At 42.7% G+C, this 27563-nt stretch overlaps 2 protein-coding genes and 1 long non-coding RNA gene across 3 annotated transcripts in view; 2 read left to right on the top strand and 1 right to left on the bottom strand.

Annotated features, from left to right (window-relative positions):
* On the top strand, positions 1-9739 carry LOC120409204. The gene is made up of 3 exons (XR_005601196.1): positions 1-24; positions 955-1064; positions 9547-9739. It is a non-coding gene; the product is annotated as an uncharacterized LOC120409204 (long non-coding RNA).
* Positions 1185-23411, bottom strand: BAG3 (BAG cochaperone 3). The gene is made up of 4 exons (XM_039546841.1): positions 22989-23411; positions 8851-9207; positions 6515-6901; positions 1185-2472 (listed from the first exon to the last, which is right to left on the bottom strand). Exons 1-4 carry the CDS (start codon positions 23163-23165, stop codon positions 1714-1716), a joined length of 1680 nt encoding a protein of 559 aa, XP_039402775.1. The 5' UTR covers positions 23166-23411; the 3' UTR covers positions 1185-1713.
* Positions 19809-27563, top strand: part of TIAL1 (TIA1 cytotoxic granule associated RNA binding protein like 1) — a 59153-nt gene continuing 51398 nt past the window's right edge. The window contains exon 1 of the mRNA XM_039546844.1: positions 19809-19907. The gene's annotated coding sequence lies outside the window, so the exon portion shown is untranslated. The remainder of the gene's footprint in view (positions 19908-27563) is intronic.

Genomic DNA, 27563 nt, shown 5'->3' with positions numbered 1-27563 from the left:
CCGGCAGGAGGATGTGCCACTGAAGTGAGTTCCTGCAAGAATTATGCAGGCAGATTAATTTAATTTGCACCTCTTTTACCGGAATGACTACAGTGCTGGTCATAAAGCTAAGAATAGCAACTGGTTACAAATTGTTGTGCATATTTATGTGGTGGGGTTGATCATCAAAATGAAACTAAAGCAAACATCAACAATCTGCCTATAGATTAAAAAGTCAGTAGTCAGATCATAGACTTTAGCTTTCATTTTTCTAAGAGACCTGTTTACTGCAATTTACAGGCTATATAATTCTGTTGGAATAAATTATATAATGACAACTCCAAATTCTTAATGGCTACAAGCCTTTCATAACCAAGATTTGAAATCGATTTAATTTATGCCACAATTTCAATTGCCAATCTAATCCCCTTCCAACTTCGATCAACTGATTTCACACTAATCGTTTATACTAGATGAGGGTCTCACACACGGTAAATACAAAATGTTATCTTATAAAAAAAATTTCTTGTCCATTTTATAATTTGAAAGAACAAGTCATAGACAGTTTGAGAATAGACATCTGAAAACTCATTGGGCCTGAATCTCTTCTCACTTGCAGTGGTCGGAGTCTGCTGCCTTTAGTGGATTTACTTCCCATTCACATGGTTGTAGCTGAAAGAATAATTAGGCCCCTTGTTAAATTATAAAGGAAAGCTGATTGCTTGGAAAAGTGTTTGCATTGTATTGTTTTGCCAGATACAATGTGTGTACCTGGCCCTGAAATAAACTCGCTGAACAGAAGATGGATTCTTGTTGATCCCATTGATTTGCTGTTACAGAAATTGGATGTGAATACAGCGTGTGGAGTGATAGTGAACTTCAGTAGTGGAGATGACTGTATAGTTAGTGACATGATTTGCTTTGGCAAGGTTTCATATAAATATACTCTAAAAGCACTAACTCTGTTAATACCAGCAGGTCAAGCAGCAAATCTAATGTCTTCATACAACAAAAAGTACAGGCAGCTGATAAATACAGCAGAAAGAGGGAGTTGGGCAAAGGCAAATCATTGCCCTCATCAGAAAGTAGGTGTAAGCAGACATTACCTAAACCAGAATACGATATTAAAAAAAAAAATCTATTTTTAGAAGGCAGTAATTGTTTCCAAATACTCAGCTTTCTAGTTTATAAACCAAAAGACTAAGTCAGATTTCTATATTATTTTATTTCCCTTTTAAAATATAGCACTGAAGTCCTTCACACATATAAATAGCTCTACAATTTCTTACACACTTTCTATGCATCTTTACTTAAAGTGCCCATTTATGAACATTAAAAATAAAATATTCTTGCTAGAGTGGCTACACTTGTAGAAGGGTTTGGTATTCTGGTGAGGCAGGGCTTTGATTTTACAAAAATTACCTGCAGAAGAAACATTAAAATACAACACGTATCAATGTTAACCCGGAGGCATTTTTTGCATCCAGCTGGCACAAAAGTATCTTAAGAACAAGACTCGTTCTTGAAACATGTCTCTTTATAAAGTGTAAGAATATAGGATAAATGCATCAATTTCTGTATAGTCTCTCCCCTGCCCCGCAAGTGTGTGTCCCAAGCTGCTATGTTGATTTAAAAACCAATTGATGAAAAGCTTCTGAAATGCATGCAACTTAAAATTCACTTAAAACACACTTCAAGTTATAAAGTCTGAGAGCTTTAAAGTTCAGCATGTGGCTATGGTTCAGTTGGGTTATTAACTGTGTTTGTTGTGCTGGCAAGATTGGTAAATACTTCTTCCTTAGTTTCAGGTTGATGCATTTCCATTTTGGTTTGCTCTTTGGCATCTTTGTTACTTGTATCTTTCCTGGTTTTGTCCGCCACAGGATCAATCTCCATGATTTCCTGTGGTGGCTTATTATTCTCCATCAAGGTTGACTGAAGTCCATAAACTTGAACTACCTCTGGGACGTCTTCTGCTTTCTGTTCAAGTCTTTCCAAAATATTCTGGACCTTCCTTACACCATCTCTCCTGGCCTGGCGCACATCTGCACGTCCCTCTGGGTCCACTGAATCTAGGGCTAGCAACTCTTTGGTCAAATACTCTTCAATCATCAAGTATTTTTTGTCATTTTTCTTGCCTGTGAAAGATTCAACTGCCTGTTCAAGCATCTGAACATTCTCTAGAATTGCTTCTACTTTCAAGACACCAGGATGCTTCTGTGTCTCTTCCACTTCCATCATCTTCTGTGGTGAAGTTTCTTCAGAAGAAAGCCTCTCCTCTGGAGGTGCACTCTTAGCAGGACAGGGAATCTTTTCATCAACCTTTTCTGCAGTGGGTGGAGGTTTCTGTGGTGGTGGTTTAGAATCTGGTTCTTTGTGAATGACTTGAATTGGGATATAAGATGAAGGCATCTCAGTTCCTGATGGGCTTGCCTTGTTTTCAGGTACGCTTTCATGTAGTGTTTCTTGGGGTGGGATTTGTTGCTGAGAAGCCTGAAGAAGGAGGAAAGTTTATTATTGTGAGACATGAAAACAATCCTACTTCATTTGTAAACAAAAATTACAATTTTCAGGCCAAAAGATTTTCAAAGGTGACTAGTGATTTTGGCTGCCCAATTTGAGACACCTTAAACAGGCCTGATTTTCAGAATGTGATGAGCACCAATGCTCCGAAAAAATCAGGCCTTTTTAAGGTGTCTCAGGTCAGGTATCCAAAAAAAAACTCAGGCACCTAGTCCCTTGTGAAAAATCTAGGTCTCAAATCTTTTCCATCATACTGAGGCTTAATTGAAAGATGCTGCTTAAAATATTAGTATTAACACCAACTTCTTCATAGACAACTAGCACTGGTAGAATCCAGATTTGCAAACATTGCCATTACCAACCTAAGACTATTTCCAAATGTCATTAGCTTTAACTTCGTCTTTTCACTGGGAGATTTGTTCTCCTACTCAGATCCAGCCCCTTTGCATCATTCAGGAGGTGCAATGGGCCCAGACATGGACTGCAATGGGCCAGCACAGAGTCCCCCTATCCATTCTTCAAGATCTGGGCCATGCATCTACCCCCTAATCTCAACTCAGCATAGGGCCTGGGGGGGATGCACCAAGGGCAGGAAGGAATATGGTGGATCTCAGGTGCAAGAAATAAGTAAGCTCATATACTATAATTAAGGCTACGTTTTAGTCATGGGTATTTTTGGTAAAAGTCATGGACAGGTGACGGGCAGTAAACAAAAATTCATGGACTGTGACGGGGGGGGAGGGTTGTCCGGAGGCCCTGCGGGTGCTGGGGGAGGACAGCCCGGGTGCTGCGGGGGAGGGGTGTGGGTGGCAGCACGCGCCCCAGGACCCCCACTGGTGCTGGAGGAGGGGTGGGTTGGCGGGGCCAGCAGGCTCCTTACCTGCCTCCGCGTGTCCCCACCCCAGAAGCAGCAGAGTTTGAGTGTGGGAGGGGGCAGACAGTTGTGGCACAGGACGGGGTGAGGCAGCTCTGGGTGGTGCTTACCTGGGTGACTCCTCAAAAACAGCAACATCCCCCTCACTCAGCTCCTAGGCGGAGGTATGGCCAGGCAGCTCTGCACACTGCCTCTACCTGCAGGCACCGCCCCTGCAGCTCCCATTGGCCGTGGTTCCCAACCAATGGGAGCTGCGAAGCCAGTGCCTTGGGTGCAGGCAGCAGTCGGAGCTGCCTGGCCATGCCTCTGCCTAGCTTCTATCAAGTTATGATGCAAAACCGTGAATAGTTACAACACTAAAGTTACAATCCCTTACCATAGATTAGTGTTGACTATTTTATTTAGAACACTACTGTAGAATACTGTCATTTTTACAAGAGGAATCAGTGACTTATTCTATGTAGTCTCAATATTAAAACTTTTTATCTGCAAAGTTGAAATTCTTCCATTCTCTTGTGCCCTGCTTTTAGATGTTTTAGTCAAATTTTACCTAAAAATCTAGTTTCCTGTACTTTTAAAAACACTTTGAATGCAGTTTATCCTTTCAGAGGACTGCTGCATTTTGCTGTTTGAAAAATTCTACTCAAAGGACTGCCTTTCAAAGTAAAGTTGTTAGAGATTATTATACGAACCGGTTCGAAGATATTAAGGCCCAGTCCTACAAGCTTTCCTCATGCTGAACCCACGTTGAAATAGATTTCAATGAGAGGCCCTAGCAAGGTAGGGTTGCAGGATTGGGCTCTTAGACTGAAATCCTGACCCCACTGAAATCAGTGGGCGTTTTGTCACTGACTTCAATATAGTCAAAATGTCACTCTTAATTTCTAACAAACTGACGCTACGTGCACACTACCACTTACATCGGAATAAGCTGTGTCACTCAAGGTGTGAATAAGCCACCCCCCCTAAGTGACGTAAGTTACACTGAGCTAAGTGCTAGCGTGGACAGCGAAATAGCTACCACCCCTTGCAGGGGCTGGAGTAGTAAGTCGACAGGCGAGCTCTCTCTCATCGGCTTAGAGTGTAGGCGCTAGCCGTGCTACAGTGGCGCAGCTGCATCGGTGTGTACTGTTGCCACAGCCTGAGATAGTATTTTCTGGAAGTGCAGGAGTTGTCAGGTTTTAACAGTCTATGCCCTTTCTTGTCTCTGTTAATTTGACTTGAAAATAACCTTCCTAGATCTTTAACCTTTTGGTAACACTTATTTTATTGACAGCGTTTCTGCTGTGGAGTGCTTACAACAGGAGATTAAGATGCAAAACCTGTTACAATGTATCTATAAGGGAGATAGCACTACAAAGGTAGAATTGTCAGAATGAGACAAAAGGGCATCAAAACAAATTACAATGTATTGCCATAAAACCCAAAAGGTAGCAAGGCTTTGTGGTCTGGACACAGGATTGGGAGTCGCAAGAGCCAGAGTTCTTTTCCCCTTTCCTTCACTGATTCATGGTGTGGCACTGGGAAAGTCTCAGATCAATTATTTCAGATATAGGTGCCTAAAGTTAGGTGCTTAAATACTGATGTAGAGTCCCTAAGTAAATGGGCCAATTTTCAGAGCTCAGATACACTGAGGACAGTATTTTTGCCTGAGTAAAGACTGGATAAAATCTAATTAAGTGCCTTAAGGTTTGGCCCTAAAAAAAAGAAAGAAAGAAAAATAAGCAAGCAGTGAAACTTAGTACATGTCATTAATTCTGGGTTTTGATTCCCCCAACCCCTTAACTATTTTGTTCATGTTCTAGGTGGGGTTTTCAAAAGGGATCAGCGTTGACCTAATTCTGTTCCCTTTGACTTCAATGGGAAAAGCCCACCTTTGAGAAGTTTAGGGTTATCTTACAAATGTAAGTGATGGAAATCCTAGCATAAGTCAACCTGTGTTTAATGCTGAAGTCATATCGACTCAAAATGTCCTTGCTTTGTGGCCTCAGTAGGAAGCTTAATATTATTTTACATTTTGCATGTTAATTATATTCAGTGCAAGTGGCCTAATTCTATCTTCAGATATTGTGAGCAACTGTATCTGAGGGCAGAGTTTGACCCCAAGTATTGTTCCAGAATGGCTGACTATAAATCAAACAAATACAGCTCTTTTCAGGAAATGCATCTAATCAAAATGTAGTCCTTCCCTTCACTAAATCAGACACCACTCTGACTGACATGTGACTATGCTTCAGAAAAGCATGTAAAAAGCACTGTAGTCTAGTAAGCACTAATCTTGATCAGCACTCCTAGTTTCTATTCCTGTCTTGCTGTGCGAGTTTATCCATCTGTAAAATGGATATTATAATACCCACTTGACGTTAATTAGTGAATGTAACGTGTTGTGAAATCTTTTGGATGACAAGCACTAAATAGTATTATATTTTAGAGTTTGTCTAGGATACTATACACTGATACTACCTTATAGAAAATTCTGTCTGTATGGTGGAATTTCACTATCTTGAACAAACTACAGAACTGGACAATTTGTCCCTGACTGAATCAAGTTTAGTGAGAAAGTACTGTATGTAGAAACAGATTGTAGAGTAGATTTTACCAATCCCCTTTCATCATGATAAATAATGGTTACTTTCTGGATTTGCTGCTGTAATCAATGATGAATGTGACAAAGTTGCATTGTTATTATAAAGCCCATGGGCCTGATTCTTTTCTAACATGTACTTCCTTTACACCACTGACTGAGATTTACATAGGGTACAAGTGAAAAGAGAATCCAGTTCTGGGTTTCAATCAGAATTGATTTAGAGTATTCCTGAACTTTTCTTTTTCATTTAATCTCTAATTTTGACAGTTTCCCATGTGAGAATGAGGATTTTAGCACCCTATTGTGTGAAATGCTAGCCTTGATGAGAATATAGTGCCTCAGTAATATGGTGGCACTGTCAACAACAATACTGAAGGCCAGAGCCTCACAGCTGGTGTAAACTGGATTTACATGGGCTGAGGATCTGATGCTGGAATTACATTTGTGAAATTCTATGTGCTTATTAGCATAATCCAGATCTTTAACTTAAATATTTAACACAAAGCACAATTACTATAGAAAAATCAGATTTTGTGGATCATCTTGCATACCTGGGGTCTGTCCACAACTGTCTGTACTCTGATGGGAACTGGGGACTGTATCTGAGTGGTAACTCTGGCTGGTGAACTTTCACGACTTGACGAACCCTTCTGAGACATTCTGAATGGGGACTGCTCCCGTGCTGGCTTGGGCTCCCGTTCATCAGTTTGAATTTTGTGATACACTGGTTGGTGGACATGGTAATCACTTTGCTGGGCAGGGTAGTGTGTCTTCTGTGCTTGATGGTATACTTGTGATGGCTGCCTGAGGCCTTTTTCCTCATGGATCACAGGAATTGGAATATAACCTCGACGGACCTGATGGCTTCCTGCACTGGGTCTACCTGATGACTGAGGGGAACCTGACTGTGAGTCAGAAGTTGTAGGAGACTGAGGTTGCTGTAAAAACAAGATTATTAGTGTTAATTGTGTCACATTTTTATTTTATTAATATGTTGAAAGGCAGCCTCAACATTTGTTCCCGCCCCCCCAAAAATGGGGAGAGACAGTGGGGCGTAGTGGTGTCATCTGTTTGCACATCAGGATTTGGTTCCCCTGTTTTTTGCTAGGGGACCTGCTGGACAACCGCAGAACTAGTGAGAAAGCATCACTGTAATAGGTGAAACCTGAGCTGCAGCATTCCCTGAGGAGGGAGGGGACATTAAACAAGAACAAAGTTTCAGATAGTCTGATTAAAACTGGTTAGATGTGGGGCAAAAAATTAAGCAAAGGAAGGGGGGGGGGGAACAAACCCACAGTCACATAAACAATGTTGCCTTTGCCTCACTAGGACTTCTTCCTGTGGTTTTGTATCTTGTTAGGATAGGGTGTGAATGCTAGAATGACTTTCTTAATTTCCCAGTGGTGCAGCTCCACTGGTGGTAGCAATACTAATGTGCTCTTAGCATTATAACGCACTGTTGTCTGAACACTGCTCAGAATGAGTCTAAGTAACATGACAGTTAAAATGCTGGTGGCACCTTGTTTACCAGCACTTCCACCATTGGTACTATCCGTAGAGCTGCATATTTTAGGAAAATAAGGCCTTGGAGACATCATACTTAAAGGCACAGTTGCATTATCTTGTTACAGGTAACCCACTTTAGTTTGTGGCCACAATGTTTTTGTGTATCCCGAACAACTACTGTTTGTATCAAGGAATTCTGAGAATCTGGACAGCTGACCCAAAGTGCTTTGAGTGGCATCAACATTACATGGGGCAATATACTTTTGGAAGTTCTTTTGCACAAAGTACTGAGAGGAAAGAAGACTGGCCAAAGTGGTTACACAAATATGGCTTAGGGGTCCTGGCCACACTGAACAAAAAATAAAAAACAAAAACCCCAAAACCCAGTAGCTGGTTCATTATTCTATCATGTGCCACCCTGGGCTTCAGGGACAAAACACAGATTTTTAAAATCATGTGGTGTATGGGCCAATCCTATTAAGAGTGAATCCTGCCACTATTTGCATAAAAACCTCAGTTAAAAGCTGTCATATGGCTCAAATTCAACATTCACTCCCCACTCAACTCAGGGCTGGGAAAACACAAACTCAGATTTCAATCTGTTGTGAGGCTATTATCTCAACTCTAGCTCTCCAGAGAAAATAGGAAACCAAGGCCTGGTACTTCGGAGATACAAAGCAAGCAGAATCTTTTTTATGAACATGCTTTGATTATGAATATATAGTAACAAATTAGTAAAGGGCCTGGGCAGAAAAAATATTTCAGTTCATCTTTAAAGCTTTTTTTAAAATAAATTCAAGTGATATATACATTTAAAAATAATATGCACTTTAAAAACATTCAGCTGCAATTAGTGCAGTTTGGTGGATTGTAAAATGGTCTCATTTATTAACAATGAAACAATAGCAGCCTTTATTTTTTATCTGGTTTGGTTTGTTTTTAGCATTTTCACTTACATTGTTTCACAGTTATGTCACAGGACACCGTAGGCTCAGTTCTGCTCTCATTTACATTGGTGCAAATCAGGAATAACTCCATTAAGTCAACCAGTGTGAGAGGAGAATCGGGCTTTATGTGCCTCTGTTTCTGAGACAAGAGACAGAATCAATCTATGTGCAATTCTTTCTGCACAGTCATTTGTGAGTGAGACACTGTGATGCTAGATAAAATGTAAAGCATTTACAGTGAAGTGACTGTTTGCAGAACCATTAAAAAGTGCATTTTTGAGTTTGTATTAATACTTTGAAAGTATTGGGGGGGGGGGGAAGAGGGAGAAATGTAATTCTATGGTAATTTTGGACTTTGGCAGCTGTAATGCCATTCTAGGTCACAAATGTTGAAGAGTAATGCAAAACACACCCCAGCACTACTGACAAGTTACCTCAGGCCCATGTGAGGCTGGAGTTTGGGCTGTTGCAGCTGCTGTTGTCTGTCCACATTGTTTATCTGTCTGAGCAGCTTCAGCTGGTCCTCTAGCAGGGGAGTCCGAGTGGGCATAGGGCCCCCTTAAAGGTGACTCTGCCCGCTTTGTGGTGGGAACAGTTTCTGCTTTGTATCGTTGCATGCCAGGCTGATGAACAGAGTAATACGGGTGCTGCTGTCTGTTCTCAGCACCTTCATGCATAACTGGAATAGCGATGTAGCCAGCACGAAGTTGAGGATATCCCATGCTTCCTTCTCTTACTTGTGGCGGCCTTGGAGTATCCCGAGAAGGACCATTTGCTGATGACTGGCCCTCCTAAAAATTAAAAACACCACATGGGAAAAGTTTAGAAGTCAGGACCAATGCAACTCATAAGAACAAGTAATCTTAAACTTCCATCTTCAAAGCAATGAAGGAACTGTATGTCAGAACTTTAAAACTTCCTTTATTTCTAGTAAATTCCTTTGCATGAGCAACTGGTATCACATTCTAATGCAGAGGTTAACTACAGCTTCTAATCATTCAGAATTGTGTGCAGTAGGGAAAAAAAAGATGAATAAATTATTTGTCTAGGGATATTTTTAAGTTTTCACTTCTGATAGACAGCAACTTTAAGCTTAAACATATCCAATTTTTCCCATTTCATAATTGCAGTTCTGATCTGACACACAGAAGAAGCTTTATACTAGTGTAACTCCACTGACTTTAGTGGAGACATGTCTGATTTACAGCAGTGCGAGATCAGAAAGAAATCCCTCAGCAACTTTTCGAATCAAGCCCATTTATAGACAAAGAAATTCTCAAGAAAACAGGAGATTATCAGAAAAGCAATGTTCGTCAGTATTGTTCCTTCCACTGGCTATTAAAAGAGTGTTCTTGATGCTGGATACTGTATCTGCTTTCAGCTAAATGTGATTCAGTTGTAATAGCTGCTAAGGGGAGAATAACAAAAGAAGAGGGTAATAAAGGGAGGATACCAAAAGGAAATCTAACAAAGGGAATGGAAGATAAGTCTACGTGGTGCTGGATTATGCTTATACTAATACTCTGCATAAGATGGAAGTGGTTTGTACCAAGCTCCCTCATAAGTCCTCTAATAAAGTTCTTCCTGCAACTGTCATTCTATTTTGAGGCCCTCCTAAGGGCCAAGTTCCAGATGTATTTGAGTAAGATCATATAACAAGCACTCTACCACACAGAGGGTAGTGTCGTTATTCAGTAAAGGGAGAGTTTAATAAGAGGACATAATAGGATTTCTATCGTAGTATTAAGTGTTGTTGTAACCAGAAAAATTACTCGGTTATGTAGCAGAGTCGTCTGTAAGCAGACCAATTCACTAAATGAAAATTAATTATTTTCCAATCAGATACTGAGTGAACCTCCCATATGCCAGTGCCTCCTTAAAACAAAGAATATTGAGAAACTCAGCAAGCTATAAAATTAAATTCTATTATTTTAACAAAGTTAATGAGACCATATATATGAAGTGCTTCCAGAAGGGAATGGCTCGAGTTAGAGAGCCTGAATTTTCTTTCACTGGTGTAAATTAAGACAAACTCCACTGAAGTCAGAAAGGAAAACCAGGCCCAGAAAGTTCTCAGAGAAAAATAAATTTTAAGTTAGCTTCTGCATACAATTAAAGACTATGGGTCTGATTCTGATCTCACAATGGTTTTATATTAGTGTAACTATTTATTATTTCAGAATTAAACAGACGCAAGAACAGAATCAGCACCTGCATATGGATGGTCTTGGGGCTGCTGGACTCTTAGTACAAACAACTAAGTCCTCTTCACCAATTCACCCTCCCTGCTGTATCAATGTATTTACCCCTGCAAATATAAATCTAGATCAACACAGTATGTTCCTAGTGCTACTGGCAGCAATTCCCCTCTAGGCACTGGAGGGACATACGCTTATGTCGGCAAACTGATTTACCTGAAAAATCAAGAACAGTCAGCAAGTGGCAACTGAAGCCATGTGCAAAGCAGAATTTCTGCCAAGTGAGTGAAGCCAACCATGCTGCCTAGTAGTCGGGAAAATAGATGATTCAGTGCTCAGAAGAAACACCTTGCTGATCAGGCATGGAATCTAATGACTCAGCCTAGTTTACAGCAGCTGCTCCACGCAATCCTACTGGAAACTTCCCTTACCATAGAGCTGGGCTTCTCAAACTTCATTGGACTGTGACCCCCTTCTGACAACAAAAATTACTAAACGATCCTGGGAGGGGGAACTGAAGCCTGAGCCCCACTGCGCCGGGGGGGGAGGGGGGGAGGGGAAGGGGCAAAGACCATGGGCTTCAGCCCCAGGCAGGGAGCCTGTAACCTGAGCTCCACTACCCAGGGCTGAGGCCCTTGGGCTTTGGCTTCAATCCCGGGCTTCAGCTTTGGCTCCAGACAGTAGGGATCAGGCTTCAGCTTCAGCCCTGGGCCCCAGTAAGTCTAAGCCAGCCCTGGCAACCCCATTTTAATGGGGTCCTGACCCACAGTTTGAGAACCGCTGCCATAGAGAGATCTATGGGTAGCTAGATATATCTGCCTGAATTATACTACCCAGCTGGGATGACTCGTGCAGATCTCCCCACTCTAGCGTGGAAGGGAGGTTTGTCCACCTCTGTGGTATTGTCCTCTCCTCCTGTGAGCCTTGTAGAAGATGACCCACAGGGTATGAGATCACTGCTATGGAGAGGTTAGAGCCTGGGTAAGCCAGGAGGACCCCAAACAAGATGCTTTCTTAAGCTGCATTGGATCTTTCCCATGGAATATCTATGGCAGGGCAGTCCCTGTTGGCAAGGCTCCAATTGAGACACCCTATCAGGAAGCTGCTAGGGGACGGTACAGAGGCAAAATCTTCCTTGGAATCTCAGAAGTCTGCTAGGTTTGGGTGTGAGCCTTGCAACCTCAATTTCAACCCCCAGCAGAGCAATCTGGAATGAGGTGAATTCTTGTAAAGGTTTCCTCTACCACTACCACCCTCCATAGCATTTATCTCAACCTAGATGATCATGTTAGGGCCCTATAAATTTTATTTTCAGGCCCTTTAGACTGCCTAAATTTGTGAACCATCTCAGCTATCTGACAAATCCTGCCTCCATAGCTCAGACCTTGGTTGGAAATGCAAAACAACTAGCCTAACAACAAAGAGGCTGAGAGGCGTGTTTGTGTGGTTTTTTTTAAAATGCCAAGATTTGCCTGGAGTAAAATTTTATAGCACGCTTATAAACCCTGAAAATAGGGTTTATAATGGAAACATTGACACCACCTTAAACAGAACAGCATGAACTGTACCCCTGTAATCTCATTATATTTACAGCTGTAAATAAATATAAGTACATCCCGTGGAAAATTACAAATGTAGTTAGTCCCTGTACTCAAATTCTCTTCATGGTCAATTACAAAAACTGTAGCTAGGTATATGTATGTATGTATATCTATCTATCTATGAAGGTATTTATATGGCCTTCAACACTAATATCTGAGCACCTCCCACAAAAGCAACAAAATTCTCTGTTCCCGTCTGCCTCCAGAAGTAGCATGAATTATGAATTACATAGATCACAACAAACATAAGGAAGGTCATCCAATTACAACTATTTTTTATAAGCCTGATTATTCTTTTTAGCATTTAATTTATACTAATTTAAGTTTACTAGTCGGTGACACCTGGCTGGTCCACACTGGAAACTTCCATTGCATAGCTACATCTCTCAGGGGTATGAAAAATCCACATGCCTGAGACATGTAACTATGCTGACCTAACCCCCAGTTTAGACAGTGATTGGTCAATGGAAGAATTCTTCTGTTAAGCTAGCTACCACCTCTTAGGGAGCTGGATTACCTACACTGATGTGAGAAACAACCCTCCCGTCAGCATAGGATGTTCAGTCTCAGGGTTCAGCTTAGGAAGAAGTCATGCTTGTCAGTACTTTTTATATTCAGTTCTTATGTGCTATTTGCCTTACAATAAACAATGTCTGAACACGGATGTTTACACATGCCAGAGTCCATATTCAAGACACATGTATAAAAAGAAATGATTAAACAAAATACAATTAGATAAAAAACTTAGTCCATGACCCTCCTGGTTCAAATAAAGCAAGCAGAAATCCAAGTCGTATGCACCAATGCTGCATAATGGACTAAAAGGAATCACTCTCTCATCCCCCTGCTACAAAGGTAAAATGTGCCACAGAGTATGCAACTATTTTTAATAATAATATTGATAAAGTCCCCATCCCCAGTAGTGGATGGGCAGATTAACATTTAGTACTTTAAAAGAAATGAATATTATAATTTCAAAAAAAATCATCTGAAAACTGAAAAGAGAGGAGTTCAAGATAAATGAATAAAAGGGAAGGTTAAAAAGTAAGGTCCAACAGTGGTCTTAAAGGCATAGGATAAAGCTGACCATCTGTTGACTTATATGTGATGGGAGGGACCTGAAAAGCAGGTGAAATGTGAACGCAGAAATCCTTCAGAAAGTGGTTCAGAGATTTTAAATCTAGCCTACATCATAAATGGCTTTAAAATCAACAGTGACAATTTAGAGTCAATCCACCACTTTATAGGCAACCACATTAAAGAACATTGAGCAATCATGATCATATTATGCTTGCACTAACCAGCAAGGAAAATGTGCTGCCGCATTTCAAACAAGCTGCAAGTGAAAGAGATGCATAGTGCTGGTAGCTCTGCTAAAGGGCAATTACAATTATCACACCTCTTGGCGAAGAGGGCATATGCTGCTGTTGTGAGGTCATCACCAGGATAAATAAAAGTGCAGCCAGCACAAATGCTTCATGCCACCGCATCCTACTCTTGGCTTCTGATGGGGAGGGTATGGTCAGAAGTTACATCAAGATTCTCAATCTTAGGCTATGGCTACACTTGCACTTCAAAGCACTTTGAAGCGCTAAGTGTAGTCAAAGTGCCAGCGCTGGGAGAGAGCTCTCCCAGCGCTGTCCGTACTCCACCTCCCTGTGGGGAATAACGTACAGTGCTGGGAGCCACGCTCCCAGCGCTGGGGCTTTGACCACACTGGCGCTTTGCAGCGTCGCAATTTGCAGCGCTGGAGAGGGTGTGTTTTCACACCCTGCTGCAGCGCTGCAAATTTGCAAGTGTAGCCATGGCCTTACTCCCAGCTTTTAAATGAGTTCCCTCAGCAAGCAGGGCATGATGGAAGGGAAAGAATCCTTATGACGACAGCCTCTAAACACCAGCACTCTCTTCCTGGCGTGGAGGATGAGGTAAGGCCAACACATCGAGCTGCTTCCTCAGAGCATTCCTCAGAGGCCAAAATTATCATAATTAGTCAAATCCTGAGGTCATGCCTGAGCTTTCAGTCACTCCTTACTCTTCCATATTGTTCTATCAACAGATGTTGAAATTTTCCAGAATATGCTGGATGCAAACTATAACCCATGTCATTATAGCAGGTCTCTTAAATTGGGAACAATTTGCATGAGTAAGAAGAGTAGGACTGAACTCCAAAATGTACAATGCTACAAGGATCTACAGGAAAAAAGTTGAAAAGCAACATTTTTGCTTCTTGCAGAACACATGGCCAGTAACATTTTCTTAAGCTGTGTTCTGAAGAAGAGAGGTCCTCTAAGACTTACATATTAATTATAATACTTAGCTTTTCCATAGCTCTTACAGAGAGGTTGAAACAGATAGGCACTAAGGGGAAATGTATGTACTGTATGTGTCTGTGTTATATGAACGTTCACAGAAACCACTGGGATTTCTCTTATAGGGTCACCAAAGGAGAAAGTTTTAAGTTATGTTGCAGACCTCGAATCCACTCTGGTAACCCTCGCCACTGGCTTCAGGGAGACTACGGATTTGACTCTGCACCCACTGAAGCCCATGAACGCAGGATTAAGCTATATTTCACTGAGTGAGAGTTGCAGGATCTGGTCCCATGTTTTCAGGGAGCAAGGAGTCCCACAGGTCAGGAGAACGATATAAAATAAACTGAAAAGTGCCTGCCAAAATTGATTGTGACATTTTAGTAACCTAGTATTCTTTGTACATAGATCTATTCCACTTTCAAACAGAAGTGTCATTATATGATGAAAATAGTAGCTCATATTCTGAACTAAGGAGGCTGCACCAGTTCCATTTACATGAGACTATTTTTACCTTATAGGAAGTGGCTGCAACTCAAAAAAATCCTGACTGCTTGCCCTCTTGGAATTAAGTTATAGGCAAACCAATACCCGCCCCCCCCCAAATTGTATAACAATTGATCTAGCTAGCTAACTCATCAGTGTTAAGAGTCTTTATTAAAAGTAGAAATCAGTACACCCCAGACTGTCTACCCCAATGTTTACCAAACTTTGGCGTGTGCCACCATAGGGGGTGTGGCGGGGCCTGGGCCAGCCCTTTCGAAGCAAAAGTTTAGGCACTACTGGTCAACCGTAATTTACTTAAAATATTAATTAAAAGCTTTAATCTAACCAGTTTCCTCAGCGATGCTATCTTTCCATGGATTAATAAGAAGTATTTACAGAGTGCTTTTTATTCATAGTTCTCAAAGCATTTTAAAAAGGTGGGTAAGAGGGGCAGAGAGGTTAGTTGACTTCACCAAGGTCATATAGCCACTTAAGGGCAGAATTACCATCTCCTAGGTCCCAGTCCGATGCTCAATCCACTGGCGCATACTGCTTCTACTGCTGTAATTCAGAAGTTCACCTACTCAGGATTTTCATATTCTCTCACTCACTTACAGTCAGTGTTCATATATACCGAGTGAGGCATCATTAGCTAATGACTGAAGAAAGATAGGATAACTCATGAACGTGTTTAGTCTCATGAATTTGCCTTAATAAGGCATCAAATCAGTCACATAATTATTTATAAAACAGGCTGCTTGCTCTGATGTTTTATTTGTTTAATGCTGGGGTTTTATTTCATGCCTTTCACACATGCAGGCAAATACGGCTTATGGTTTGTTTTTCTGTTAACCAAAGTAGTTAATATATACCTTGTAAGTATTCCATTCATGTAGAGTCTACCTGATGGATAGTGACAATATGCTGATGTGGATCAAAAAAAAGTGAGGAACAATCTAACCACGAGTAAGTGCTATGTAGTTCAAGAGTAGAGATCCCTGCTTCTAGCTGTAAAGTCACAACTAGGCTGTAGGAATGACCTAAGCTTGTTTTAGGAATTAGAGCTATAATTTTCTTGCTCACCAAGCAGATTCCTCTTAGGCTATCACACCCTGGCCTTCCACAGAACATGCAGCCACTTGCCCTTTATGTCCATAAGTGGAAGTTGGCCCGCGTCAGTTGGGCTGAATTGAACATGTTCTGGGAAAACAATGACATCCACAAAGAGAGAGAGGGGGATAAATTTGAAGTAAAGCCCCCTAAGACTCTGCCAACAGGAATTTTCTTGCCAAAGATCATAAGAATGACAACGTGCTCTACCAAGCTACTTCTGTTCATTACGTGATTTTCCCTAAGAAGCAGGTGGCCAGTCTGTTTTCTGTGCTCCAAATACTGGCTGTGTCCCATGAACTCAGAGCACAAGTGACGGTATGAATCTCACGAAGCAGCAACATGCTGCCACTCATGAAAGGAAAGCAAATAGCGAACAAGTGACCAGTCAGTCATTCACGTCACAGGACATCGCTACTGCCTGAATTTTCATCTTGATTTAATTGTGCATAGGGTTGTCCTCTGGAATCACTTCCTAAAATAGCATTTCATCCACACAGATTATTTTTCCGCACTGTAAAAACACTTGTTATGCCACACCCTATTTACTGATAAGATTTCCCTAGCACCAGTTGAAAAAAAAAGCCTCTCTTTAGACATCTCTCGGGCTTGTAGCCCCTTTTATTTTTATATTTTCTTTGGAAGCAGAATCAGGAGGTGTAATTTGGGGTAAAAACGGCAAGAATGTAGTACTGATGCCACAGAAGAGGAGTGAAGATGGGGTTCATAACATAGAAGAATGGTACTGTTAGTCCATCAAAACTCATTTCCGATAGGTATCTATGTTTGTAAGAAACATAGGAATGTCAGGAACAGTCTAGGTATACTCGGTCCTGCCTCAGAGTGAGGGGATAGACTAATTATTCTCACAAGATCCCTTCCAGCCCAAACTTTTCTACACCTGGTTTACTATTGTCTAATCAAATACAATGCTGTTTATCACATAGGCATAATGAACAGTGATGTTTGTGTATCAGTTGTAGGTGTTAAGGACAAGACTCCTCACTAGGAGGAACACTGGCACAGATCTTTCTACACCTGGAGATAAGAGGGTATATCACTACTAACCAAGTTCCAAAATGTATAATTTAGGGATTTCAAAAAAATACAGCTTCTATACCCTTGGAGGGTGTGAATCTGTGTATCTTCACTGCCCTAATTCTCCACTGCCTTGTGTAGTCACTCACACCAGTGCAAACTTAGTGTAAAACGCTTGCAAAATAAAATTTGGTAGCATTTTACAATTACTGTGCATTTACCTTGACTGGAGTAAGAGATGGTATGAGGTGCAAGGTAACAGAGAAGCAGAACCAGTGGGTGGGATTTTCAAAACTGTTTACTACCGGCCAAATTATTTTCTTATTTTAGTCAGTGGGAATTTTACCATTGACTTGAATGGGAAAAGTGTTAGTTCAATGCTGAGCATTTTTTAAAAAAAAAAAACCACCCATGTGTGGGTATAGTGAACCAAGATTGGAGTTTGAACAGGAAGTGAAGGGAAAAAGGTAAATACAATCAGAAATTAATTATAGTGGTGGGGTGGGAAACTTTGGTAATTCGAGCACCTGGGGGATATCTGCACACACCTGTCGGACTTTCTAAGCAATGCAGACAGTTTATTTGCATCATTTCAAGTCAATCAGCATTGTCCAGTGATGTGAGATCTTTGCTAGAAGGGCCACTTTCAGAAGTGTTGCACTGAATGGCATCTGCCATAAAAGTGACAGGCGTCTAGCTGTGAAAGGTAGCCACAATCCCCAACCTACTATGCCTCTCAGCCACTGATGACCCTCACATCTGTTCAGTGAATGTATCTCCCCTGTTAACACGTGTGACCCATCTTTAGTTAAAATAAACATCAAAGGGGAGTAGTCCATGTAAAAAGAATATATAGGAGTGGAGGCATTATTTACGCCTTGTCTCTGTGTTCCCTTTCCTGAAAGGATTCAAGCCCTTCCCTGAAACCATCCTCCCCAGCTAAATCTGGTCCATTTCCATTTTCAAAAGTTCAGGGGCTCCAAGTCCCACTGAACAACTTAGTAAACTGACCCACCATTTCAAATAATCTTGGCAAAAGCCATGCTGAGTTGACATCAATTACTCAGAAAAACAAATGACATACATGCCCAAGGGAAGATGGTTATAACAAAGAAACTAAAGGAAAAGCAATGGCATTTGTTGGAAAACACTTCTCTAGAAGAAATGTAATAAGTTATGTGGTCCACACTATTGAAAGTACCAGCAAGTCACTCAATAAATTAGAAGTTAGTATCCTGGGAGAAAATAACTATTAAAGAACTTGTCTTAATACTCTAAATGCTCTTCAGTCATTACCAAAAACATTACTTCTGTTCACTTCAGTCTAGTTGGAGATTTTATATTCCTTGATCTCCGGACAATGTCCCGAATCCATTTTGACATTCCATTCCATACAAATTCCATGATTCCATACAAATAACTGGGCCATAAACTGTTAAAGTTGAGAAACTTACCTACAACCACCACTCCTCCCACAAAACCTAATAAACTGCATAAACATATTGTCTCTTCTTCATACATGTGGGGGAAGAGGGCAACAGTACATAATGAAAATAACCAGAACATCTTCACGTGGTTGCTGCCGTGTATTGTACTCCACAGTTAACTGGTAATTGAGGGCCTGATTCAGCTGACTTAAATGGGGCTTGGATTAGGGGTTTAAGGGACAATAGGTCCAGTACTCCATTGAAATCAATGAAGTAAGACCAGTGTAAAACCAGAATAAATGAAAGGAGAATCATGCCCAACATGACAGAAATAAGGGGGCTTCATTATCACTAATGGTCTCCCGAAAGTTGTTATTCAGTTAGCTAGAAAATCACTTCACACTTTGTGTTCCATTTCACTGCTGTAGTCCTTTAAATTAATTTCACTGCACAGGTCACTCAAAGGGATGAATTATCAAGAGGATGAGGATAATTTTAAACTGATGTTTTAACACCAATATCGGGGTGATCCACAGTCAGCGGTTTCACTGTCTGCCTTTATGAGCTTTCCAAAAGAACAGGGCATCACTGAAATCTCAGAAAACATTTTGTCTCTTTTGAATTATCCAAGTGTAGCAGGGTAAAGAATGAACATTTCAGCTCTTATACTCCTCAACTCATCCTTGAGAGCAAAACAAAACTTGTTCTTCTAGTTGAACTGTACTACGTAAATGAGGGAGAAAACAAGGAAGTTGTTTGAAAGTATTCCTCCTCCTGCCTGCATACAAAACCTGATCTCAGTCATTCATGAGCACAAGAATCATTAATTAATGCCCCTCCAGAAATATTTTTGTATTTACAGTTGAATGTGAAAGCCAGAGATTAATTATTTGTTCTCTTTGTTAAATTATGCCAACTAAATAGCAAATTTGACAGCTCAGAATTCTTATTTAGGGACACACAATATCTCTGAGGGCCAGAATTTAAAACCTTTATGACCTCACTCCACAAATAGTTCCAGTGAAGTCAATAGGACTACTAGTGAAACATAATGCTACTTAAACCAGAGTGAAGGTGCCAGAATCTGCCCCCTAATTTGAATAGGTAATTCTAAATTCAGGCCCAAACTCTAAGGGCCATTCATGCAAAACTTGTACTGAAATCAATCAGAATAGAGCATTAAATCAACAATTTTCCTTTCCTTCTCAGGAAGCATTAACCTTGACCTCGATAAGAAGTTCTAAAGCATGTAAATGCCTGTTTTGAGAGTATTTTCCAAGTTTTCCTATTAGGAAAATTTATTTCATAATATCTCTTCAAAGGTAGGTACAATTGTTTCTTCTTTTTATATAGAAGCTTGTACATTTCCCCCCAAAACTACTTCCAAACTGATTTGTAAGATAATCCTTTCCTGCCAGGCTTTAGGGAGTTACTTTCCATTACTACAGATTTCACATCAGATAAGGTTGGAATTTATTTTGTTTCAATCACAAAGGAAGAACTCTGATCCACTATACCGGTAATTCAAAATTTTCCTGTTTTCACATGATTATCAAAAGCAGCTTAAATCTGACTTTTTACCTTAAACAAGTAAGAGGAGGCATGTTAATTTCCCAAGAGATGGCAAATTTATAACAGAGGTCATTCAAAAATTGCACTCTTTATTCTTCAAGAAAGTGTTATGGTTATACAAAACATCTATCAATATTATTTGTTTATAGTAGTGTCAATCCTGACTGGGACCACATTACTCTATGCAGACAATCTGTCTGAAGATGAACTAAAGCTGTTTATATAGTATTTATTTAATACTGACCGATTTACATTTTTCTGAGATTTTCACAACAGTACCAAAATTACATAATTTACTGCATCTGAAGAAGTGAGGTTTTTTACCCACAAAAGCTTATGCCCAAATAAATCTGTTAGTCTTTAAGGTGCCACCAGACTTCTTGTTTTTGTGGATACAGACTAACACGGCTACCTCCTGATAATTTACTTTGTCATTAGGTTAAACAGTGCCCATCAAAGAATTTGAGATCATTTACAAAAATGAAGACAAATGAAAAATTGTTGTGTAAAAATCTGGATTAAATACAGACAGACAATCTCCTTTCACACTGGCTCTATACCCATGTAATTCCATTGACTTCTGTGGAGTTACTCCTGATTCACACCAGTGTGAGAGGAAAAAATCAGTCCCTCTGGCTTCCCATAAGTACTGTATTGCTTGTACTCTTGAGTTCTCAGTTGTGACCTGCATTCACAAACTGAGTAATAACAAATTTTATTTAATCATCATTCTAAAACTGAGGAATTTAAGAAGAGTATTCCCTGTTACATTTAGTGTTTGATGCTCCAATATTTACATTAATGAATAACGTTACAAGTGTCAGATTGCACACAAAATGGTTATTAGCCCAAAAAAACAACAAAAATCACTTTCCATGGGCTGGTTTATAAAAATGCATTCCAGACCTCTACAGAATTGTCTATTTTACATGTATTTCAAATATAATTCAAAAACAAATAAATGTTGTTACAGGGGGCTTCTGCTTATATATCAACACAGACAACAATACTGTCACTAACAAGGCCCTAAGTCTTCCCAGTGTGCTGATAAAATGGTGAAACAATAGTTACCTGCAGGGTTAGTTTGAACTGAATGTTGTCCTGATGATCTAACTGCTTTGGTGCTCTACAATAACTTGCTACCTTTAAAGCTTCGGAACACCAGCACTGCACCATTTTTAAGGCAACAGTTGAAAGTTTTAGCTGATTTCTGAAGTGTCAGGAACCTTCCCTCACAGCTGAAGCAATCGAGTTCAGACTACCAGTTCAATATACAGTAACATAGAGCCCAACCAAACTTCTTTCAGCACTGGCCTGAACAGCACCTTCCATATTTTATTGGGAGCTTTCTTTCCTCTGATAGACTAACAGACGTTTTAGAGCATGAGCTTTCGTGAGTGAATACCCACTTCGTGGGATGCATGTCTTTTGTCATGACATGCATCCCACGAAGTGAGTATTCACCCATGAAAGCTCATGCTCCATAACATCTGTTAGTCTATAAGGTGCCACAGGACTCTTTGCTGCTGTTACAGATCCAGACTAACACGGCTACCCCTCTGATACTTTCCTCTGATGTGCTGCAGAGTTCTGTACAGCCCTGGTCTATGTAGGCCTAATTCTGGAACTCAATGTCTAAGGATAGCAGAATTGGGCCCTATGTTAGTCCTATGACAGTAATGTTTTATGATCATCAGTAATATGGTGTCATAAATGAAGGCAGGGACAAAGTTTAGCATGTCAGAACTTAAAAACAAAGTAAACAAACATCTGACAAACTCTATTTTCCACCAGGCTCTTAAAAACGTCCTAGTTTATCTACAGGGTTTCCAGCTCCGTCTCTCCTGGTTATTGCCTAAATCTAACAAAAAACACTAATTCTGATTAAATGTAGGGAGACTATAAATTCAGCATTTTTTTAAACTAAGACAGGTTTACTTTAAAGATCCACTTATGAGGGCACCTAGAAAAATCATGACTGCTCTCTAACTCTCAGCTGCTTCTCTTTACATGGACATATTTGGAGTGAGAGATGGGTTTCCTGTAAGCATGCTTTAAAACAAAACCAAACCAGAGCGCAAAATTACTGAGCCAGTGAGTAAGGAAAAAAACCCCTTGATGAGGAAGGTTTTTTTTTAAGTGATGTTCATTGTTTAAGCTATACACATCTGAAAAATAAATCAGAGTTTGTGTCTCCCCAGGCAGGCTGGGTGGACTTAACCAACTTTAAATAAACATTACAGGGCTAAGGTATCAAATGATTTAATGCACAAAAAAAGGACTGCAGTGCGTCAGAGACAAAAGGCAGCTCCTGGCCTCACTGCATTGCCATGTACTGAGGAGAGAAGAGGGCAGATGGCCCTGCCACTGCCCCTCACCCCCACTGCACTACCATGTACTGAGGAGAGGGCAGGCGGCTCTGCCACTGCCCCTCGATGTCCCCCGAAATTAGCACGTACCCAGGGGAGGGCCAGCTGGCCGAGCTCCCCACCCGCTTTTGCCATGTAGGGAGGGGAGGGACGTCTGCCCCCCCATTTCATGTACGGAGGGGAAGGCCTGTTGCCCCCCCTCCCTTTACAATGTACCGAGGGAAGCCCGGCTGCGCCTCCCCGCCCCCCGCAATTGTACCGAGAGGGGGAGGCTGCCCCCCTCCCCGCAATGGCCCCGTACCATGGGGAGGCTCCGCAGCCCGTCCCTTCGCCCCCCCCGCCCCGCCCCGCCCCCGGCCCTGCTCTGCCCTCTGCCGTGCTCGGCGCTGCGCAGGGAGCAAGCTCCGGGCCCTTCACCACCAAGTTCCCACCGCCGCCCCACCGTGGCTCCCCAGCGGTCACCTTGTGCGGCTCCGCCAGCAGCCGCGGGTCGCTCCAGGTGGTGGTGCGGCTGTTGTGATCCACAAAGAAGGGCCAGCCGGTCTGCGGGTCGATCTTCACCTCCCATCCCGGCGGCAGGGGCTCTCGCTCGGCGCTGCCCTCCATCTGCCCCACGGGCGAGTGAGCGGCGGTGCTCATGCTGCGGCCGCCCTGCCAGGCACTGTGGAGTCAAGCCGGGAAGCCGGCCAGGCCGGCACCTTTATCAATCAATGGGCGGAGGGAGGGGGCAGCGACGGGGGTGGAAGTGTCTGGAAATAGCCGCAAAGGGGCCAGGCGGAGGAGGAGCTCAAGGGGGGAGGAGAAGGAGGTGGAGAGACGGAGCAACTGGCCGGCTCGGCTGGAAACTTCTGGTTGCGTCGAGCAGAACTTGGTTGCGGCGGCTGGGCGGAGAGAGGCGGCTTGAGTCACTCAGGGGCAATGCGCGTTGTGCTGAGCGCCCGCCCGCCCTCAGCGCTGCCCTCCCCAGGCTGCCAGGGCCGGGGGGAAGGGCTGAACGCCTTTCCCACACTCGTAACTTCTTAGTCATGGGGTCGGGGGAACAGCCCCGCCTGGTCTCTGGGGGCTGCCTCCTCAAGTCTGTGCTTGCACAGTGCCCGGCACGGCCTGAGCAGGGGCTTTGGCAGAGGTGGCGCTGGCCTACAGGGGGCCATAAACAGGAATATTTTGCCACCCTCTGCCCCCTCCCCCAAACACTGACAGACGGGGCTGAAATCATATAGGTTATGTAAAAATCCCAGAATCCGCGACTGCTGTGATCAACTCCTAGCCTTGATAAAAAGCAAATAGAGGAACCCCTATTTGAGCCAGGGCTGCCCAGGGGGGCAAGTGAGGCAATTTGCCCCAGGCCCCGCAGGGGCCCCGACGAGAATATAGTATTCTATAGTATTACAATTTTTTTTATGGAAGGGGCCCCGAAATTGCTTTGCCCCAGGCCCCCTGAATCCTCTGGACGGGCCTGATTTGAGCTGCCCCAGGGCCCTAACAATTGCTTAGTCTGCTTATGCCTAGCACTGGCACTGGTCTTTGGGCATTACCATAATGTAAATGATTAATAATCTGGGTGCTGCCTGCCTTTGCATACAGTAATAAACCAGCAGTTTCTGATCTATCAAATGTTAACACATCTAAAACAGCCATATTCTCCTCTGAATCACACCCATGCAACCCCACTGGACCAACTGCATCCTAGGAGTAACTTCATTGTGGCCAGTGCACATGGGATGATGGTACTTGGCCTGATTCTTCTCTCATTTACAAGGTGTAACTTCATTCACTTCAGAGGAGCTACTGGGACCCTTATCCTGGAAATGCTTATGTGTATGCTTAAGTTTACTCTTTGAGCTGCCTTTGCCCACACATATTCCGCTGTGTATGCACCTCATGCATGCTGCAAGCCTGGAATGTTTTAGCCAGCTGTGTCCACTGGGGCTGTGCATACATACACCCTGCACACTCTTGCACCCGCTGTAGCAAAGGTATAAATTGTGGAGCAGCCCTAACCCCCACTCAATTCCTTCTCACCAACCACGGTAGCAAGTAGGATCCCACAGTGTCCTCCTGCTTCCTTGTAGCTCTTAGGTAGTTTAGGACTATAGTTAGTAAGGTAGCTTAGGGTACGTCTATACTACCCACCGGATCGGCGGGTAGTGTTCAATGTATCGTGGATTGATTTATCACGTCTCGTCTGGACGTGATAAATGGATCCCCAAATCGACGCCTGTACTCCACCTCGGCAGGAGGAGTAAGCGTAGTCGATGGGGAAGCTGCAGCAGTCGACGGGGAAGCTGCGGCAGTCGACTCGCTGCCGTGAGGATGGCCAGGTAAGTCGAACTAAGATACTTTGACTTCAGCTACACGAATAGCGTAGCTGAAGTTGCGTATCTTAGTTCAACCGCCCTCCCCGCCCCCCCGCCCCCCGCTAGTGTAGCCCAGGCCTTAGTATAGAGTTTGATAAGTTTTATTTAAGCCCATTGGCTAAAGACGAAAAAACCTTTTTAGTCTTGTCTTGGCACCAAGAAATAGGTCTGATGGTGCAGAGCAGGTCTCGGGACTTCAAAATCTGACCTGCCTCTGAGATTGCTGTGCCTGCTAATGATGCACACTTTAAGGAAGTGCTGATTGTTTGGGAGAATCACATATACCTAATAAGTGAGCCAGTTTTTGCTCCTTTTCTGAGTGCACACAGAGTACTTGTCATGCCTTTCTACAGTTATTTTTTATATAGAAGTCTTTGTGAAATAGGTCTGACTCCACAGTACCCTCCTCAAGGGCAACCATTTCTTCCTGTGAAGCCAATTTCTTCAAGTGCCCTGACTTCAAGAGATGTCACTACAGGACATGAGATCTGCTTTTAAGAGAGCACCTGCTGCTGGCAAACACTCAGAGCCTGCTTATCCCTACTCAGCCCTCCTCAGGTGAGTCAGTTGCTCCTACTACCCAAGACAGGAAGGGACAGAGCTCTATTGATGGGCTTGGGCTTGGCACCAAATGGGGACAAAGTTCTGCAACTATCTGAGGAACTTCCTTAGGAGACCAGAGATGAACTGAGAGAAGAGGCTTCAGAAGACCAATTTGTAACAAAAAATGCTTTGAAGACCTCATTGGATGCCTCTGACACTGCAGCCAGAACAATGGCCACTGCAGACTCTATGAGAAGAACATCTTTGTTGCAGTCATCAGGAATTCCTAAAGAGGTTTGGGCCACTATTTGGACACCTACCTTTTATGGTTATGATCTGTTTAATTCTCAAATGGATGAGGCGCTCTATGGTCTGAAGGATTCCAGGGCGATGCTCTGGTCTCTTTGTCCATAAGAGGAAGCAAGTAAGACTGTATTCATTTTCTAGGCAGAGGCCTCCATCTTTCTCATATCAATATTGTGACAGGGCGTTGGTCAACAGCAGGTGATCCAGCACTCACACCTGAATATGGGAACTGTGCCAACTTGATAGATTGAGGATAAACTGGAGAGAGTTAAAAGCTAATTACCTCATGAACTCAGAGGGTACAAAGGTACAGGAAGGAAGTGTGAAAGAAGAGAGAGAAAATGGAAGAGCTGTAGGCTGGGCTCAGGAAACCTTAGGGTATGTCTACACGGCAATAAAAAAACCTGCTGCACCGAATCTTCTGGACTGTTTGATGACAGTCATCAGCCAAACATATGCAACTATGGAAGTTTCTCACCACATCCTATCACCTCTTGTTTGGTAGACAGATCTTTTAAATGTCTACCAACATGTTCTGTTTCATAGAATATCAGGGTTTGAAGGGACCACAGGAAGTCATCTAGTCCAACCCCCTGCTCATGCAGGACCAATCCCCAGACAGATTTTTGCCCGAGATCCCTAAATGGCCCCCTCAAGGGTTGAACTCACAACCCTGGGTTCATCCACTGGCCACGTGTCACAGAGTCCCCAGGCGAGGCTCTGGAACTTCTCTTCTTACAAAGCCAGTCAGGACTCTGGTGAAGTCTCCTCTCTGTGAGCAGACTGTCTTCAGGGCAAGAAGCTCACATGGCTTCCACCTTCCTGGGTCTGACCTTTGGAGCATTCAGCATCCTCTGCCCCTCCGTGCACTTCCCACAGCGAGTCCGCCCAGGCGGGGTCCTGGGGAAGCCAGAGGGTCCTGCACCCCAACTTCACAGTCAGACGTGACTCTTAGCCAGCCAGTAAAACAGAGGTTTATTAGATGACAGGAACACGGTCTAAAACAGAGCTTGTAGGTACAGAGAACAGGACCCCTCAGCCGGGTCCATTTTGGGGGGCAGTGAGCCAGACAACCAAGTCTGCACCTCTCTCCACGTCCCCAGCCAGCCCCAAACTGACTCATCCTCCAGCCCCTCCTCCTCTGGGCTTTGTCCCTTTCCCGGGCCAGGAGGTCACCTGATTCCTTTGTTCTCCAACACCTTTAGCTATCATCTTGCAGGGGGGGAAGGGCCCAGGCCACTAGTTGCCAGGAGATAGAGTGTCAGCCATTTATGTATACTGGTCCTTTGCTCTGCACCACTTACACCCACTTACACCCCTTATCCCACCACATAGGGGAAACTGAGGCATCCCTACAGTATTCAGAGGAAACATTAAGAACAGTCTCACTTCATCACACCCCTCAAGGACTCTGGTGACAGATGTGTCCAAGATAGGTTGGGATGCTCATTTGGACTCTTTCTGAATTTAAGGCACGTGGTCCTGAGCATAGTTTCAATTGCACATAGATATACTAGAGTTCAGGGTCATTCATTTAGCCTGCCGGGCATTTCTTCCCCTCTTTGAGGGGATCACCATTCATATTCTGATAGACAATATGACTGTTATGCTCTATATAAACAGAGAAAAGCAAGCGAAATCATCCCTGTTATGTCACAAAGAAATATACCCCTGGGACTGGTGTACCCGACATCTGTTCAACCTAGTAGGTCTCCATCGGCCAGGTACCCAAAACAATTTAGTAGATCACCTCAGCAGAAAAAGCTCTGACAATCAAGAACTGGATCAGGTATTCAAAACTTGGGTCTTCATTTGAGACAACTGTTCACTG

Source organism: Mauremys reevesii, linkage group 7 (assembly GCF_016161935.1).
Source record: "Mauremys reevesii isolate NIE-2019 linkage group 7, ASM1616193v1, whole genome shotgun sequence".
In the NCBI taxonomy this organism is placed as follows: domain Eukaryota; kingdom Metazoa; phylum Chordata; order Testudines; family Geoemydidae; genus Mauremys; species Mauremys reevesii.
Note: the sequence above shows the minus strand (reverse complement) of the source record. Positions and strands in the feature narration are given on the sequence as shown.

Bases quoted from the DNA above. Each gene is read 5' to 3' on its own strand.
- BAG3 (XM_039546841.1), bottom strand. From the start codon at position 23,165: ATGAGCACCGCCGCTCACTCGCCCGTGGGGCAGATGGAGGGCAGCGCC. The intron at 9,208-22,988 runs GTGACCGCTGGG...TTTAATTTTTAG, and splicing joins TGCTGGCGGAGCCGCACAAG to GAGGGCCAGTCATCAGCAAA. The intron at 2,473-6,514 runs GTATGCAAGATG...CTCCTTCTTCAG, and splicing joins CAGTTGTGGACAGACCCCAG to GCTTCTCAGCAACAAATCCC.